The sequence below is a fragment of the Empidonax traillii genome, unplaced genomic scaffold (genome assembly GCF_003031625.1).
Source record: "Empidonax traillii isolate 1590-97213 ecotype Southwest subspecies unplaced genomic scaffold, ASM303162v1 scaffold205:size1172791, whole genome shotgun sequence".
NCBI classification, from domain to species: domain Eukaryota; kingdom Metazoa; phylum Chordata; class Aves; order Passeriformes; family Tyrannidae; genus Empidonax; species Empidonax traillii.
Genome location: NW_020955398.1, coordinates 329,519 through 349,518, shown reverse-complemented (window position 1 = coordinate 349,518; position 20,000 = coordinate 329,519). Strand labels below are relative to the sequence as shown.

General features: G+C 39.1%; 1 protein-coding gene across 11 annotated transcripts in view; it reads left to right on the top strand.

The window, feature by feature from the left end:
- The window catches only part of MAPK10 (mitogen-activated protein kinase 10), a 183,288-nt gene that overhangs the window by 147,152 nt on the left and 16,136 nt on the right, over nt 1-20,000 (top strand). For all 11 annotated transcript variants that reach the window (XM_027887234.1, XM_027887238.1, XM_027887233.1 and 8 more), the window contains 2 exons: nt 6,580-6,762; nt 8,525-8,649. In XM_027887234.1, coding sequence (XP_027743035.1) covers nt 6,580-6,762; nt 8,525-8,649 — 308 coding nt within the window. The remainder of the gene's footprint in view (nt 1-6,579; nt 6,763-8,524; nt 8,650-20,000) is intronic.

The window sequence follows — 20,000 nt, the reverse complement described above, 5'->3', positions numbered from 1 at the left end:
GAGGAGCATAATAAGATTAATGTGAGATTTTATCCCCTTCTTGTTCCATTCTTCTTGAAAAACATATATCTGTATGCAAAAAAGCATATATCTGTATGGAAATATAAGGAAAATGAGAACACACTTCTTCATATCCAGTAATGTAAATCATTTTCAAGGAAGTATGCTATAGAGGAGATAGCTTTCAAGACCAAATGCTATACAGCCACGTTTTCAATCACTTCCCTAGAAGAACAGTTTGAGGCCTACAGAAGACACCACGTTTTTTAAATCCTGAATATGTAAGAATGCTGAAGCAAGTCCTTGTGGGATAGGTATACATGTGTTCTTCATCTGAAATGGTCTTAATAATGCTTTCCTGTTACAGGAAGCTATCTTTTTGACCACTGACCTACTGCATATATTTTCACATGAAGCTTTTTTATTTTCTTCTTTTTTTAGCCTTTTCTCTTTGCTGACTCTCCATCCTTTGAGTAATGAGTACTACTGTTGCGTCTTGGAAGTCAGAGGAAATGTAGAGATAGAACTGATGTAAAAGAGTGGGAGAGTCAGACTGAGCTGAAGGTTGCTAGAGTTGACTCAGCTGATACAGACTGATAGACAGATGAATACATAGAAAGATGTATGCAGTTGAGTATTCTTGCAGAACTTCAAGGCCAACATTTGTCTTTCATTAAACACCGTGAAGTTGAGTAATCATGAAGTGTAAGAAAAACTTGTTTGGAAAGGGCAAAAGGAGCTTTTGAATAATTACACAGATGAGAACACAAAATGGTTCTGTTTTCTTGTGACTGAGAAACAGGAGCAACTACAGTTTCCAGGAACTTGTTTACTATGTTTTGTGCTCAAGGAGTTCAGTTCTTGATTTCATATCCAAATTGTTGCAGGTACACTTGAGACACAGAAGCAAACTGTGTTCTTGGAAGCACTGATCAAACCCACATCAACTTCACTGACAAGAACAACAGAAACACTTGTTTTAGGATTCTGCTGTATCACTCAGATCCTACTTCCTATATAGACTCTTACAAACACTTGTAATATGGAACACTTTTAGATTTTAACACTTGCATATTGTGACACTTCTGGATGCCCCATCCCTGGAAGTGTTCAAGGCTAGTTGGAGGGGGCTCTGAGCAAGCTGGCCTAGTGGAACGTGTCCCTGCCCATGGCAAGGGTGTTAGAACTAGATCATCTTTAAGGTCCCTTCCAACTCAAGACATTGTATGATTCTGTGATTTGCTTGCTGCTGTGTAAGCACAGATGGTCAGTAACTGCGTGAAATGACAGCTAAAAGCCAATAGTATTTGAAAATTTTAGTTAAAGTGTTGTCATACATGTGCACCCAAAAGTTTAATGACAACTACACAACCAATACCACTGTCTCCTAACTTCTGAAGAATCGGTTGTAGTCTTCTGAAGTAATTTTATTTGTGCTACATGTTATTTTTATTATCACCACATATTCTATTATAGAATATAAATAGCAACTACTATTCCAATTGCACAATATTTTCTGTTACAGTCTAATTTTTACAAATACCACATTCTTCTCAAAGTGTTCACACAGAAAATGTTCTACATTTACTGTCTTGGCAGATGGTAGCATTTGTAAATGTAAAGTTATTGTAAATTGTATTGAGATCAGTATGTAAATTGTGGGACTGTGGAAAAAATATAAATGTGACACTGATGTCTCCCACAGTGAAACTAGTGTGATGGTTCGGACCTGGCTTCCTGCCAAATGCCCAAACCCACAGTAGCAGCCCCCCCTTCCCCCTCCCTTCTTCCCCCAGGGCAAAGGAAAAAAAAACTATGCAAATTGAAGAACCCAAAATCAAGCTAGTTATACTTAAAATATATATATATTATGTATATTACAGTTATATACAGTTAAGATGCTATGTACACAGCAAAAAGGGAATCCAAACACCCTCCGAAGGGATGGGGAAAGGGAAAAAGGAACAAAACGGGACAAAAAGGGACACTGAATAGATATGCACAATCAAACCCAAGAACTAGCAAAATAACTAGTAAAACAAATCTCACCATGTCCCTTAGAAAAGCAGGATTGGCAGACACAGCCAGCACTCTCCAAGCCTCCACGTGGCAGGTCAGTGGATGCTGCAGGCCTCAGCCTTAGATAAGCGAGACCAACGCAAGAACCCACTGTTCCCGAACCTCACCAGAAGAGAAGAGAGCGAAGGCCTCTCCTCCCTTCTTATTTATACCTTGATTTATGTAAAAATCGTATGGAATACTGGGAACACTGCCCCTTCCTTGGTTACAAACTGGTCACCAAGGAAGGCCTAGATTAAAGCCACCATAATTAGTTAGTTTGGTTTTATAGCAGTCTTATTTTAAAAAGAAAAGTCCAATTAAAAAAATATAATTAGTTGAACTATCATCTTTACAGTTGGTGCCACAATTTGGTCTTGGGAAGGGAAATATACCGAGCCATTCATAGTAATTATTCTAATTGTGTTGAGTTAGTGGCATCAAAAAATTGCCTGAAGCAGTGCAGTTAGTTCTTATTGGTGGAATGTGCAGATTTAAGGATAAAACTATTAGAAATGTGATTCTGTCAAGATTTTGAGATTGAAAAGAGATGAACTGTCTGTCTGTTACAAAGGAAAACACCCCATGTCAGTTTGGGGTTTGTTATGCCTACCTTAAAAAAAGCAAGATTTGACATGCCCTAGTTCTAACTCCAGAAGCAGCGCATTTAGCCAGAACGAGTAAATCCTACTCCAGTTGAGTGAAACTTGCGCAGATGTGCTGATTAATAGGTGAAGAAAATGCAATCCAGTCCGCTGGGCAGGGAAGCACAATTACCCCCCATCACCACCACGTCCAAATTCCAACAGCTCTGTTATAAGCAGGTATTTTGACAGAATTTCTTGTGTTTTTCACATCACAGTTCATAGATGCTGCTTGAGGAAGACTTTAGAAACAGACTTCATTTTCAGGAGAAGAAAAGAATAATTCCATTAAGTTATATGTATCACAGTACAGCTAAAACATCCTACGGCAAATATCAAGCCCTCATGCAAAACCTTGCTGTTCAACATAACAAAATATAATCCTTCACTCAAAAAAAACTCCCTATGATTTAAAAAGATGTAACATGAGAAGGAAAACAAAGAATTACTGTTATTTGGAGACTAGGCAATATTTGCTGTTGAAATTTCTTTTTTTTTTAATAACAAGCTATTACTTTGTACACTGTAGAAATGCTTTTAATATGTTCTAATTGAGACTGAGAAGTATCGTAAATTTTCTCTTATAGCCAAGCTCCATTACCTTATAGCTGTTCGGAAATTTGCAGAAATATCATTTATCTGAACTTGGCAGGCCAACTGAGTGAACAAAATGCTGGTCCTTAATTCACACTTTTGAAATACATTTAACTGATGCACACAGAAACATAAATACTGGTAAACTTTCAGCTGGTACCTCTAAATAGATGATTTTCCTGTGGAATCTAATTTTTCCAATAGAAACACTGCCTTGATAATTCAAAATATTATTTTTCCTTTAGAAATTCTATGCCTTTGCTTTAGAAAATTCTGTCTCTTAATCTGCAGTTCAGCTTCTGGTTATTTTCCAGGTAAATAATTGAGTATTTAGAAAGCAATCCTTAGGACAGTATAAGAGTGCAAAGAGAAAAGGTGGTTGGTGAGCTTGGGGCAACCTGAGGCCTCAGTGATAAATCTTCATTCAAAAAGATACACATTTCAGAAATGTTTTCTTCAATCTTTGCAGTAACTCTGTATGGCGACCTTAGTGTTATTAAAAATGTTACAGTGCGAGTGCCAGAGGCAGGCAAATAAATCCAGATCCCTCTTTCTGTCTTAAATCACCCAGATGCCATTGTGAATGGTTGACACATTTTCCTTCATCCTGCTTGGGGCAAGGGACAGCTGAGGTGATTCGAATGTTTTTAAAGTAGACATTTCATCATTTCCCAGAGCTTTGGGTTGCAATTATTGCCGACTTTCAGTCTGTCCAACATTTGTTTAATTTCAAGGGGGAAACCAGAATCTTCTGTTCTTCTTTAAAATGTTTTTTTCACTCAAATATAGGTTAATCTTCTTTTGACCTGTCTCTACCTGCTTTTGCTGGGCTGGTTTTGTTATTGCTATTACTAGGACCAAAACAAGTCCTGAGTGCTCCATCATGTCAATCTGTGTGTGTGTGTAAATATATATAGAGACCAAATGAATGTATTTTATTTAAGGGTTTGGCAGTATATGAGCAATATAAGTCAGAAATAATACAGTAAGGAAGCATGATTATTCATTCAGACCATTTATTGACTCAAAACCAATCCCTTAAGTTGCTAAGACATAAAGCCTGACCTTTTGGCTCTCTGTGCAAGCCAGGGCTGCAAAAGCTCCAGTGCTGTCCTCCTGCAAAACAAGTCTAGTCGAGGAGTGGAATATGGCAGCTCTACCACTTCCCTTGGGTTCGGCTCTTGTTTTTGCATTGATAACTCCCTCTCTTAAATTCTTCCAGTTGTGGGTTGTAGTTCACTTGTCTGTTGTTTCTTAGTGGGAGCCTTTCTGTCAGTTTAGAAGAAATGTGTGCATTGGCACTGGGCCATTGTCTAAGGATTTTCCTTCTCCCCTATCCATCACCGTTGTCAGTGGTTCCCACCACATAGGCCCTATTCTGGGAACTTGTACTCTTTTTCCCTTATTAATCACATCTAGAGCATCTTATTACATCTTCCCTCTCCACATGTCCAAGTCTCATGAAATTCTGTAATCCCAAAGATTTTTTTTTTTTTTGCCTTCATGAAATTCCTGAGCAATGGTTAACCTGCTCTGTACAAGTGTAAGCTTCTGATGACTGCTTTGAAGCAAGTCCTGTATTTTACCCTCACTGTTTATCAAATGGCCTTCAATCAATCTGTACAAGTAATGCTTCCAGTGATGATTTTATAGCTTGGCTTTCTCACCCATTTAGCTTCTCTTGGCACAACTAACAACATCTGCGTTTTTGTATTCTCTGTTCTTTTCTGCAAAGCATTTACACACTGTTTGAAGTTGCTCAGAAAGGCGTGTTTCTGAAATACTCCAGCCAGCAGTCACCGAGGTGTTTTAACTTGAATACAAGTTCAAAATGTCAAACCACTTTATTTTCTAATAAAATGTTTAAATAAATATTCCAACTACTCTTTGAGCAGCTGTAGTCTCGGATAACTTTAGTGTTGTTGCAATTCTTTGTTTTTCTACTGAGAGAAAGTTTATTTTAATGGACAATATGAGTTAAACTACATACAACTTATGGAGTGTGTGTGTGGGAGGGGTTTTTCTACATAAATCTTTGCTTTAGTTTAAAAAGTAGCAGCTGTTCAGAAAAATCTTTACAAATCACTGCTATTTCTAGCAACTTTTTTTGGTGAAAATAAAACCATTCAAAACGCTGTTTCAGAATTCTTAAAGGACACGATTAAATACTTTTCATTCTTTTAACACACTTTTGATTAGTAAACCTGAAATTTTTAAATTAATAATTTTTTATAAAAATCTCTGTGCTGAAATGCTTTGAATGTTTGTATTTTAAAAGCCTTTTCTTTCCAGTATGTTCTTAATCAAGCTTCCTTAATCATATTTCTTAGCATCAGTCTACTCATGGCTGCATGTACTCTTCCTTTTTTTCCATGTTGTCATCAGATTCTTAGCTCTGTGAAACAGACAGTGTGATGTAGAGATGGCACTGATAATTTGCATGCTTTTTTGGCATGCTTGTTCTGGACATGGCTGGAAGACCTACATAACACCTATCAGATGCTTAGTTCTTATCACAAGAAAACTAAAAAATCAACACCAGAACAACAAAAAAACTCAGTACAAAATGCCTGTAATGCAATTTCTTTTTAAGCATTAGAACCTGTTTCTTATTAGTCAGTGTCAGTCTAACTATGTAGATGTTCAATTTTCAGCCTACATCTGTGCATCATTTGTCTTCAAAAAATGATTCCCAGTGTGTTCTTATAACATCAAACAAAATTTTTGAGGGGTTGCTGGTTGGCTGATATCAGAAAAAGTAGCACCAATGAAGTTATTGGAGAGAGTAAAGATACAAGTGTGAAGCAGATGAGTTGGAGGTGACTTTTGTTTCGTGCAGAACTTCTTTAACCCAGCTAGGTCTCACTCTCTATAGACTGAACAGAAAGGACAGGTGCACATGTTGTTCTTCCAGGCTGCGCCTGTGCAGTCAAGGGCAGTGGCAGTTACCTGCATGTAAAAAAAGAGAGTGCAAGTCATTGGATTTCAAGTTCAAAAAAAAAAAGTAACAACTGTTGGCCCAAAGACAGGAAGTTGTGTGTTTTCCTGTGGTGGTGGTGGTGGTCTTAGGATTGCAGAATGCCCTTGAGTAAGTATAGTTGTGCAAGAGAGTTTTCCACTTTGCAGCTGTAGGACCTGGAGGCATAGTGAGGAAAAGGTAGTGACTGTAAAGATGTTACGAAGAGAGATAAACACCTCTGAGGATTCTCAGAGAACACAAGCATAAGTATCAGGAGACTACATTGGGGTTTGCATTTTGTTTCCCTTAACTACTGGTGTTCAGATATTGATCAGTGGAATAAAGTTATTGAGCAGCTGGGAACACCCTGTCCAGAATTCATGAAGAAGCTGCAGCCAACAGTACGGAACTACGTTGAGAACAGACCCAAGTATGCTGGCCTCACTTTCCCCAAACTTTTTCCAGACTCTCTCTTCCCAGCTGACTCGGAACACAACAAACTCAAAGGTATGTCTGAAAAGGGTTGTGGTTCACATGCAACAGCTACAGCTCAGTGAAGGATTTTTCCGATTTTTCTTCTCTCTAGATGCATTCCCATTTAATGCAGTTAATTGCAGGGACAAATGACTGCATGGGTTTTGTTCACTTGAGAGGCTTTTGGAAATGATTTTTGGAGATTCTGGTGCTTGGGCAGCCAAGGGAACCTAATCACTGATGCACCGATCATATCTCCATGGTGTTCCATGTGATGATTCTGTAACACGAGGAACTGAGATATTCTTTTACTCTTATTCTTGAACTTAGAATACAAAGGAGCAGTAGAACTTCCATTGGAAGATCTCAGTGTTTGCACTGGGGTTTTTTTAGGTGAAAAAAAAAGCCAGATGCCTGCCCCATAACTCTACTAGAAAACAGAATGATAATAATAATGTCAACCAAAATGATGTAGGTGAGGTTTAATATTCACTATGGGTGGATTTCTTCTTTTGAACAAATGCTGTGGGTCAGTTAGCATATGTGAATGAGAAAACTTTATTACAGTGTGACTACATATGTCCTGTGTAAGAAAAGCTGCAATGATTTTAATCATACATTGAAGTAGTTTTTAATTGAACAGGGTATTGACCTTCAATAGAAAGAGCAATTAATGTGTGTTTAGTGTAGAAAGGACTTCTCATCACAGCTCTGGACCCCCTGCAAACTTGTGCTGTGTACCAGCTGTGCCCCACTTGGGTCCTTGGAGCCACTTCCTACAGTGGCATGTAACAGTTTTCAGTTGCCTGCAATTTGCATGTTATTACATGGCCCAGAATTTTCTTCCAATTAACAACTGTTTCATAGCCAAGCTGCTGTCTTGGCTTTGGGAGCAAAGTGAAATTTCTGAGCAGATGCTTTTGGATACACAGGATTTCATACTCCTGCTACAACACAACCGAATAATGGAATTTTTCTGGGTTTGCAATTAATGAATAGAAATCACTGTCAAACAGTGCTGTTATCTTTTGGTTACAGAAAGTACATGCATTTAGCATTATAACATCGATGTTATAATGAATGCCAGTTCTTAAGATATAGTCACAGAACAAGAAACAGTACATTAGGAAAAAAACCCGCTTGTGCAGCATTGTATCATCCCATGCCCCGCCCAAATATTTCACCATAATGTAATGCTAGTGACTTAATGAGCTCTTGCTTTTACTCACTATGTGTTGATCCAAGGCTACAGATTTGAAGTCATTGCTTCTAATGGAGTACCCTAAGATCAGCCTAGTATCTATACTTCTTTAAAATATGTAATTTTAATGGATGAAAAAAGCTAGCTGAAAAATTATAAAGCATGCAGAGAAGTTTGGATGTTTTCCTGAGCCAGTAGAAGAGTACCTGTAAGTATCAGGCTTTGATTTGGTAATGCCATGATTTTAGACTTCATTATGAGAACTTTGGTTCTCTGATCCTGTAATAATCACAAATACATCAAGACATTTTTCTAAGGTATGTTATTCAGCCTTCTGCATGAAATGCATGTAAAATCTCATTGAAGCTTGTTAGGGAACTTACAGCGTGCAGCCCTGATGCTGGCACCTTCCTACAGAATCCAACCTGAAATGATTACTGAAGAACACTTGTAAGAAGGTAAGGGTGCAGAAGTACATACAAACAGTCTCTAAAAGGGTTGTACCATTGTTATTTTCCTAACCCAATTAACCCTCCTCTGGAGGCAGTGATTGTTTTGTACTAACTCTGTGTTTCTCTGATTTCATTGTTCTAGCTAGCCAAGCCAGGGACCTTTTATCAAAGATGCTGGTCATTGATCCGGCCAAGAGAATATCAGTAGATGAAGCCTTACAGCATCCATACATTAATGTTTGGTATGACCCAGCAGAAGTGGAGGCGGTAAGTGAGGCAGAACTCTACTTTCAGACTGCTAAATGCAGATGTGATTCATAGACACCTGCTGCTTTACAGCAGCATGATAATGAGCATGCTACAAAGAAAAGATGTTGTGACTGTGGTGATCTTGGGATTTATGTGAAATGAATCTGTAGGGACAGGATAGCTTTCTTTATTACGTTAACTGATACTAGATGGGAGAAGCAAAAACTCTTCAAGCATATGAAGCCATGTTCTTTCTTCTGGATAAGAGGAAGAAAGGGTTTTGAACCCAGTATCTCATCTGTTTTTTATAGCTATAGAATCAATCTGGCAAAAGATACTATCTTTCTCTCTAAACCTTTCCTTGTGGAAAATAGCAAACATCACTTCATGTGTTTGTGTTCAAGGATATAGGTGGAGAGGAGGAGAATGAAACAAAACAATACAAAATCCTGAAGTCAGCATTGAGAAAAATCTTAGCAGACATAAATTCTTCCTTAAAGTGAAACAAAGGCTCATGCGTTTTCCTAGGCTACAGTTCAATGTACAGTGTCATGTACATTGTATGCAAACAGAAATGAAATTTTTCTTATAATTCTATCATGCTCTAGACACTTGCCTGTACACCTTAGTGAGGATGTTGTCGACAGGAATAAGTGCAATCTGTCAGCACATCAGTGACATGAGAGGTGCTCTAAAGTACTGTGCATGAAATGTAGGAAAACAGAGCTCAGTATTTCAACAGGTTTAGAAATCTTAACCACAACAGGAAATGAAGACCCTGCAGAATTAAATCACTGCTGTTTAGCGATATGCTCCAGTTTAGTGTGCTTTCTTGAGAGTGCAGTAAACTTCAAAAGTAAACAGAATGCACAAACCCCCACCAAATTTCAAGCACAGGGGGGATTTTTGTAGAGAATATTACTTATCAGTGCTTTGTAGAGCTTGGTTCTGCTATTTAGAGAACCTTTAGTTTTGTCCTCTTTAGTTTTCTTCAAGAAAAAAGTTTATAAGCCTAAAGAGTAAACATTTGATACCCTGCAATATTTTACCCCCCAGTAATACATTTTATTTTCACATCCCTTTGGAAGATCTCATTTCATTGCTAGATACTTTTATTGTATTTCCTTGCATTTCTTAGTTTTATGAAGTACTCTTGACATCAGAGCTTGGAATTGGCTCCATTTATAGGTATGTTTTGCCTGTGAATTTAACTTCCGATGCAGAACAGGAAGGGAAGTTAGGTACAGTGGATATCTTGTAAGATTTGCCCAGTTTCCAGGTGTATGCTCTTAGTTGTACTTCAGATTGAAGTAGAAGTTGAATTTTTGCCCTACATTTCATTGCATTTATTGCAGTAAATAACTAGAGAAAATCAAACTGTCATTGCTTCCATAGTACCTCAAAGAACAGAGAACATCCTATGAGCAAGAAACGGCACCTTTAAGTGTTCAGCTTCAAGTGCTCAGTGTTGTCCTACTTATTTGTAGTTTGCATCTTTGTCTAAATGGCTTCTTTTTAGATAACCCTTTGTTCTCCTTGCCCCGCTGGTTCTTTGCACAGTTATTGAGTAGCTAATATGAACTCAGCATGAGCATCCCCAGCTGCTTTCTCTGTCTCTCTTAGCTTCAAAGTTTTCTCTTCCAAAATGTGCTATGTCTTGTCAATAACATACTATAAAATCATACGAATACTTTTGTCATACTTGGACAGTGAAGTGTTATTGAATTGCTTTGTCCCCAATCACTCTGTGGTACAGAAACCCTTCTTCTCTTAGCAGGTCAAAAACCAGGAAGGTTCAGGTTATTGCAGTGTCTAAACAGAAGAACATGGGATTAATATTTGATGTATTTTGTCAGAGTGCTCGGAATTCTAGAAAGAGCCTAGCTTCACTTACCGCTCATTATGTTGCCAGTGTCATTTTTGGAGAGAAGGTTAAATTTAAAGACTTTCTTTTCACAATTAACAGTTTATTAAATTATAAATATCCATCTGTTCATGCTGGCACACCTTCAGTGATTAGCTGTGAATCATTTAGTAATTATTTTCTGGAGAAAACTTAACTCAGTTGGATTTTCTCTTCCTCTTGGTTCAGCTGTTGAACTGCTGTCAGTCAGTGTTTTCCATCAGTGTTGTCTCCATGATGGAATAAGTTTCTCAAACAGATTTGTGGGAGATCAGTGGCTTTCTGTTTTTCCTCAAAAAGGTGTCCTGAGGTTCTGGGACTGACGGGCAGCACCTCTAGAAGGAGTAGATGTTGTTACAGTGGAAAGAATCCTTTACTTATGCATTCATGTTACAATTTGGCGCTTCTGGCTGAACGCTTGATGTTTGACTGGCTGTTAGTTCTTTACAAGGCAGCAAGGTACCCATATGTGGTGAACTTGTTTGTTGGTAACAAAAGTGATTTAGAGCTTCAAGCATGAGGTAACTTGTTTCCTCCTGTGAAAAGCTGTGTTGATGTGCACAACGAGTTGTGTCCATCTGTCTATGACCTTGGACCACAGAACCCAGGAAAACATCCAGAAACCTCTTGAGTATCTTCTAACACTTGCATCCAATGTCTTAAATGATTACAGTTTTTTTGCAGTAGTTAATATTATTATGTAAACCCAGGCTCTGCATTGTGCGACTTTCTTTCTTTTTCTTCTGTGTTACTTGTTGCAATCTTGTATTTAAAAGCAAATTGGATGAAGAATTGAAGTGATATCACAAGAGTCTTTTCATGTCTCTCCCACAAATGCTCTGTTGAAACATCTGCCTTTTTACAGTTGCAGAAGAGTCAGGATCAAATTCAGTAAACATTCTCTAATGCCATTCATTACGCATGCCATGGGCAAGGGGGAAATGAACTGCCATCTCCTGTATTTTTGTTAGCTCTTGCCAACTTTATAGCGGGGCTAGGAGTAGGTACTAATTTAAAAATACCCAACAAATGAGCTGTTTGAGAGGCAGGCACTTTTGCTGACTCAATAATCTGATTGTGATTTTGTCTTTAATGAACAAAACTGCACAAGTTATAATAGGGTACAATTGCACAAAAAGGTAGTATTTGAATGACTTGTCAAAACCTAAAAATTGTTATCTAGCTCGCTAGTGTTAGATTTGCAGCATGATGAGGCTCTGTGAAGTGACCCTTACAGACTGCCCTGCAAGTGTGTAGCCAGGTAACCTGACAAGAGAGCAACAGGAAAATTAGTGATGGAGTTGCCACTTTTGGTCACTTGCATTGTGCTTAACTGCCTACTATTTCTCCTGGTTGCCCCACTGGGATTTAGAAGCCTGCGGTGACTTACGCCTGCCCATGTTCACTGCACTTTTGTTTTATTATAACACTTAACAAGTACTTTTACACAGAGTGAAGTGTTTCATCATGTAGCTAAAGGTTTGATAGAGCGATATTTTGGGGGTTTTTTTAAGTTTTCCTCCCATATTGTAACATGAGGCAGGATTCCTTCTGCTGTCAGTAACCCTGTACAGTAGAGATAACATAACCTTTCTAGTTAAATTATTCCTTCTCCCCAGTAAATGGCTTCATCAAAAGCAGCCAGGCATCTGTTGTACACTGCCCACTTCATTCAGAGGCCCAGGAGGACAGGTAACTGAAAGCATTTAATGTGACAGAAATTTGGAAGCGAGCTGTTGCAACGTCATTAAATGTCAGTGTCTGCTGGAGGAGACAGTGAAGAGCACTGAAGTCAGCTCAGCAAATAAGCAGAGAATTTGGTGTTAAAGTTTAACCTGGAGGTAACAACTCTCCATGTCTGCCCAGATTTACAGCATTATAAATGTGAGGAAAACAGATTAAAAAGCCCTGTCCAGACTAGTGAGACAGTTACAATCCCTTTTTATAAGTCTATTAAAAGTTTATGGTCTTTCAGAGGCTGTGTGGGGGGCAATAAAACTATTATGTCTCCTAATGGGCAAACACTGTGCACAAATGGGAAGCTGACGAACATTGAGGGTGGACAGGGAGGGGAACTCCAGCCTAGAGGCTTTCCTTTTACCCCTAGTCCTGGAGGGGAAGGTGCCCTCCCCCTCCCCCCCACCATGCGGTCTCCATGGTTCCCACAGGGACCACAGGACAGCAGCTGGCAGGGTAAGCAGGCAGAGAGACTTTTATTGTTCTGCTAATTGTTTAAATAGCTTTTGGGGGGATCACAATGTGACCAGTGGGAGTTCAGGAGGTCTTACAAACCAACCAACTACAAAAAAGGGTTAACAACCAATAGATAAGCTTCCAGTTATCTCTTAGATATTCCAAAGGTACAGGTAAGGGATCTTGGGAAAGAGAAAGGTTTACACAAAGAGTTACACCACCATTTTGGAAGCATGGTCACTTTAACAACATTAAAACTTCAGCATACTTTTCTATACCAAAAGCATACTGCAACAGGAAGCAATAGGGATGCAATAGCCTTTCCCCTGCAATGTGTAACAGCATTAAACTCTTCTGGTTGGCCTTAAATGCCATGTTATGATTCCCTGACACAAAGAGGAAGACACTATGTTATTAGATGTGGGACTTGCTATTTACTCATAGCAGGCTACACAAACAGTGCTGCGACTCTCCCACAGACTTCTGCATAAAAACAAACCACATCCAAGACCCTGGATAGCTCTGAAGCAATCATCATATTGACATTTAGAGCCCTTGCACATTTTTTAAGCTTACCTGTGGAGTGAGTGGGTAAGGCAGATTTTGGCTTCAGAGGAAACTCTAGGTCTAACATATACAAAGTCAGCCGCTTCTTTTGAGCACACTCAGCCTGCTGCAGTATCTTTGATAAAACAGTCACAGTGTTAGGTTCTCCAGAGCACACATCATTGATCTGCAGTTATTTTGAAGAGTGTTATAGTTAAGATAACTTCTGTATTCAACCATTTAAAAAAATATGAAAACTACAGATAATGTTTGTTTATAATTCTGTGGAATTCCCAAGATTTTAGGAACTGTTGAAATCTGTTGTCAATCTTCACACCTAATTTATATGTAGGAAAAACAGTTCAAAAGGCAAAGGTATTATTTACTAATATTACACAGGAAATCTGTTGTAAAATCAGAATAGGAACATATAAACCTTACTTTTGTGTATCATATTTTATTTAAAGATCCTTCTTCCTGCACATTCCACACAGAAACCATCTCGAATCCAACAGATGTATTTATTACTTTCATGTTATGATAATTACTTTATCTATTATAACAGCATTTGTGCTATTATAATGAATAGAAGACACACACAATACCTTTTCTCCCTCAAATTGCTTTTGTTCTATTTTTAGGAAAGAAGTTTCCCGTGTCTCTTGTCTCTACATGTAGACTATCCTATTTATTGTAGATAATCCCAGTATCTCCCTGAAGACATGTTAACTTCTCTGTTTTCCTGTCTGAAAATGCTGTGCTTGAGACAATGTTTTAATTTACGCAGCTGCCTTTTTTTTGAAGTAGCTACATATTCTTACTCTTCATTGTGATGATCTTTGAATAAATCCCAAATCTGATATTTAATTTTTGATATCTCCCCTGATGTTTTTGTGATGCTGTCTATATGCAGGTCACTGACTTTTTATCCCAAAATGTTCAAATTGTGAACAGAATGGATTCCTAGACACCTGCTTTAGCATAGTAAAGAAGTTCTTCTTCCTTTTGTTATTGATGTATTTGAAGACATTCTTCTTGTTATCCTTATCCAGATCCTTATCTGGATTTAATTGCAGACATCCTTAGCCAGATTTAATTCCAGACATCCTTAGCCAGATTTAATTCGAAATAGGCCTTGGCCTTCCTTGTTGCATTTCTGCATATTCTGACGACATCTCTAAATTCAGTGGTCTGTCTCTGCTTCCACCTCATGTATCTCCTGCTTATCTCTGAGTTTTGACAGGAGTTCCTTGCTGAAAATACTCAAAGCACTGCTGATGTCATTGTGAGGCCTCTCTCAATGATATTTGAAAGGTCTGGGGAATCTGGAGAGGTCCAAGTTGACTGGAAACTGGCTCATGTTGCCACAATTTTCAAGAAGAGTAAGAAGATGGACCTCAGAAACTACAGGCCTGTCAGTCTCGCTTCAGTGACTGGTAAAATTATGGAGAAGGTTATTCTGGGACATACTGAAAAACACCTTAAGGACAATGCAATTATTGGCCATAGCCAGCATGGCTTCATGAGGGGAAAGTCCTGTTTGTCAAACCTACTATCCTTTTACGACCCTTTAACCAATCTAGTTGATCAAAGGAATCTAGATGATGTAATGTTTTTGGAATTCAGTAATGCATTTGAGACTGTCTATCACCATATCCTTCTGGACAAAATGGCCAGCACACGGCTGGATAAACACGTCATGCAATGGGTGAGCAGTCGGCTCACAGGTTGGGCACAAACAGTAATAGTAAATAGTAGGATGTCATCAGCCTGGTGATCTGTCACTAGTGGGGTTCTGCAGGGATCAACTGTAGAGCCGCTGAGGAGCAGCTGGAGAAGCGTTCAGCCTGGAGAAGTGAAAACTGAGAGATCTCATATGACTGTCTACCACTTCCTCATGAGAGGAAGAGGAGGGACAGGCACAGATCTCTTCTTTCTGGTGACCATTAACAAGATCCAAGGGAATGGCCTGAAATTATGTCAGGGGAGGTTTAGGCTGGATATTAGAAAAAGGCTTTTTACCCACGAGGTAGCTAGGCACCTGGAACAGGCTCCCCAGGGAACTGGTCACAGCACCAAGCCTGACAGAGTTCAAGAAGAATTTGGACAATACTGTCAGGCACATGGTGTGACTCTTGGGGATGGTCCTGTGCAGGGCCAGGAGTTGGACATTGATGATCCTTGTGGGTCCCTTCCAACTCAGGATATTCTATGATTTTTCTGATTCTATGATTCCATCCATGCAGTTGTCCTGCCCCTTTTGCTCAATTTCTTGCCTATGGAGATGCACTGTTTTGAACCTGAAGGAAGTGATCCTTGATTATTAACCAGCTCTCTTGAACCCCTCCTCCCTCTAGGTTATATTCCCATGGGATTCTTCCAAGAAGGTCCCTGAAGAGACCCAAGTTAGCTCTTTTGAAGTCCAGGGCTGTGATCTTAGTCATTGCTCTGGTTCCTCCTCACGGGCTACTGAACTGCACAATCTCATGATCACTGTATCCAAGGCTGCCTCCAACTTTCCCCAGGCCTTCCCTGTTCGTTAGTATGAGGTCCAGCAGACCACTTATGCTGGTTGTTCCCTAGGATTGCACTGGCTTGAGCTGCCAGTTCTCCAGTCTAATTAGTTTCATATTCTTGGCATTAAAAATAATTTTGAGTGGGAGAGATACTCACTTACCTGTAGTAAAGTGACATTCTTACGCAAGTTAATGGCTGCTTTACATTCCTCCCCTTGGTTTTTCAATTATAGTACTTCATAAAAAGTTAACCAAGTAATGTTTGGCCAAAAATATTTGCTTGTACATTTCTGGAATATGCTATCTTAGAAGAATTTTTGCTGTCTATGTCCTAAACAATTGCCCCTAATCTTGCACATTTGTCTTCATCTATACATTATTTAATTTTTGAACATTTTGAGTATATGTGTGACCTCATAGTGACTCCTACTTGGGAAAAATATTCTATTTCATGAAAACAAATCTAGTAGCAATATTTGCCATATATAATTATATGTTGTTTTCTGTTAACTGGTTTCAACATTTGTCTTAGATTTTACTGTACTTGCAGTTATTACTTGTTATCTGATATATGCCATCAGATAGCAAGGAGATTCCTATGAAACAGAAAGATCATATGTTTAAAATATTCCTTTTAAGCATTTTTCTATGTTGATGGGATTTTACAACAGTGATAGATTTTGTGGGGTTTTATTCACTGTAACTAATGCTGCTTCCATTATTGGTTTTATTTTCATAGGATTTGTATTTCACTGGAGTATTTTGCATCTAGGTCCACCCACAAGGACCTGAATTGTGAATTATCATTCCTTTTTCTGTGCATGCCAATCTGTGTGTTACCTTCTATTAATGTGATGCTCTTCCCTATATTGCTTATGAAGAGAGCTTGAGTTATGGTTCTCAGTCTGAGGTCCAGGACAGAAACTGCTGCTGTATTGTTTTAGCACTGTATAAACCATCTATGACCAGCTGTTGCCTACAATTTGTTCAAATGAATTTCAAGTTTCATAGTTTGTCAGAAGATAAATCAAAAAATCACTCACCTCTTATTTTGCCTGTGAGTACTGAGCATCCATTAGGATGGAGAGGTGCTTCTGGACAGCTCTGGGGTCTTGTGTTGTGGTTTTGCTCAGGGTCAATTTTTTCTCACTTCCCACACAATTACTATAAGTTGAGAGAAAAACAGAGCTGATTGGGGAAAATAATATTAACATCTATTACTACCAAGATAAAAACTAAAGAACTATATCTACATTAATTTTAATTAGGTAAAAGTACTATGTATTTACAGAAATACTCTTCTCCTCCTTGTATCAGTTCAGGAGGAGAAGCAGCCTCATTCTCCATTTCTAGAGCTCCAAGTCTTTAAAACAACTTTGCAGCATTTAAAAGTTTTTCTTCTGTTATCTCTAGGATGATAACTTCTTTTTGTTGCAGCTGAAACTATTTCTCTGTCTTTCTTTTTTCTGTGTTGGCTGCAGGGCTGGGCCTACCCTCTTCCTGGGCTAAGACTGAAGGGGGGGGGGTTACCCAGGCTTTGAAGGTCTTCTCTTCTATGGACTGCAAGGGGACACTTGCTTACCATGGATCTTCACCACAGAGTCACAGGGGATAATGGCTTTTGAGTTCACCCCTGTTTCCTGTGGGATCCCTCCCCACGTGAGAACAGTCTTTGATAGACTTTTTTGACATGGGTCTAACATGGATCCCTTACTCAGATCTAAACATTTTACTCGAGCTGTTTTCACTCCAGCGTAGGCCTCGTCTCTCTCAGGGTCACAAATTTCCAGCACCAGCATGGATCTCTCACTTGGATCTCAACGTCTTACTCGAGCTGTTCTGCTCCAGCATAAGTCTCTGTCTATGGCCTACAAGCTTGCAGCAGGACTCTGTTTCATTTCAGGCCTTCTCATGAAGTCTCGGCTTCCTCGTGTGTCTAAAAGTTCCTTTATGAGCTGCATGGGGGTCTCTTCACTCTAATAATCTTCCACAGGTGGCAGGGATTTATTTTTCAGTCTTTTCCTTGCTGAAGGGAGAGAAAGTGAGAGAGGTGGGGAGAAGCAGCCCCTCCCTTTGAACTTCTCTCTCCTACTGCTGTCAGCCTTGACTTTGAAGGCTGTGCTATTTTTTTCTCTGGAATTCTTTTTGCAGCACATCTTGTTTAGGTTCTTCTTTAAAGTTTTTTTTCTACTCTCCTACAGGAGAGAAGGGGGAGGCTTCAGTGCTACACCTTTTCCCGGCCCAGGGCCAGGGGAGGAAGGGGTCCTGCCTTACTTGGGGCCTGCTGCTGCTTCTACGTGGCTACCAATTTCAACTGCTACTAATTTCAATTGCACAACAGGCTTTTCTTCCATTTTCTTAAATATGTAATTAGCAAAGGCGTTATCCAAAGTTTTGATTGGCTTTTTCTCCAGAAATCCACCTGGACAAAACCATCCTCAGCCTCAGGGGCTGGCTGGTGGGCAAAACCACAATTTTTTGGTGGAGAATGTGGGCAGACTGCCCGGAGAGGAAGTGGATGAATCAAACCATGACACTGTGGCAAACAAACACTTAAAAGAAGGTGTCACCTTCACTACACGACAAAACCAAGGCTGCCAGGTTGTGCATCTTTTCTGGTATTCTTTTCTCTTGCTCAGCTCTGAGTGTATAGATATTGTATTTAAAGTCTTCAATGATCTGCCACAGTTTTTTTTTTAGCAGTCAGTTAAAGGGCTTGGTTTTCTACACAGAGGTTGATGGTGCACATTTGTTGTCTCACAAAAGAAGCATGCAGCTCTGCTTGGTCAGCAACATCTATCCCTTTAGAGATGATTAACTATGGAAGCTAAAAACAGCAATCTTTGTTAATGTCAGTGAGAAGTAGTGGTTAGAGAAGAAAGAGGGATTTCTTTTCTTCTTTTTCTTTTTCAAGCCAAACTAAATCTTTTTCCAGCTTGTTTGTTTTATCTTCAAGCTGTTCAGTCATCTGCATGTAGCCAAGTGATCTTGACTCCTGCTGTCTGGTATCCTTACAGTCCAGCTGTTCAGAAACAGCTCACTCCCCAGTTTCTGTGATGCACACCATGTGTGGAGTTTTCTAAAAGTCTCTGCAAAGACTCAAAGGAACAAATGGACTCAGAGGCATCTCCTCTTCCATATCCATTGATGAGATCATGCCTAGCCCTCTGTGGAGTCCCTCAGCATTACAGGGTGAAATCCAAAGCCCTTGACATCTTCCTTTTTAGGTAAAGAGACATCAGACCTCTGGTGGCAAACACTCTGGTGTACTTTGTCTTGCACCGCAGAAATAAATATATAAATGGCATCAGTAACACAGTCTAGGTTGTGGCAAAACACAAGAGAATTTTTATATTCACCTGTTATGAGGATCTAAGCCATTTAACAAAATGTTTACCTCATACCATTAATTTTTTACAGCCTCCAATTTATTTGTATATTGCTAATTCTATCACTGCCCTTAATGCTGCTCCAACTACTGCTCTGGACCCTGCGATTCCGGGAACAAATGTAGACTCAAGCCTTCCTCTGTCAAGCTTTCTAAAAACAGCTCATCCCAAGGTCTCCACTGTGCTGGCACTAGCTCTGCAGAGGCAGGGACAGAGACAGCAGGATTTATTTGAATGTGAGCTCCAGCATCCCAGTGTGAGCTTCAGTCCATTCCCCTCGCTTTCCAGCAGTGGCATACAAATCAATCTGTGTTGCTTTGGGAAAGTGAGAATGCATCAGCCTCAATATATATTTTGCATTTTTTTCTAGTGAAAGGCTTTTCCTCCCTGGATATTAGAAAGGTATTTAACAATTCCAGTAGTCTCCTGCTCTTTATCTGACCACATAAAAACCCTGTCTTTTGTGTGTTTTGTTTTTCAGTTTGTTTTTTGGATTGATTTTGTTTATTTGTTTGTTTGTTTGTTTGCTTTGCTGCTTTTTTTTTCCAGAAGAAGGTCCACGTAGATATTTTCTTTTGAAGTTTTTGTAATTTTTATTATATTCACTGTATGTTACATTTGATGCAAAAATATTTTCAAAATCAATTTGTAAAGTGGAAAAGCCAATAATCACTGGAACAACAAGGGTGGGGTTTTTTTAACATTTACAAGAAAAATGTAATTCATTCCTTTGCTTTTGTGTCCAAAAATAGATTCTATTCTTTGTTAGTGTTGCCAATGCAATTCCTTACAGATCAGTCTGGTTTGAGGAGAAAATGGCAG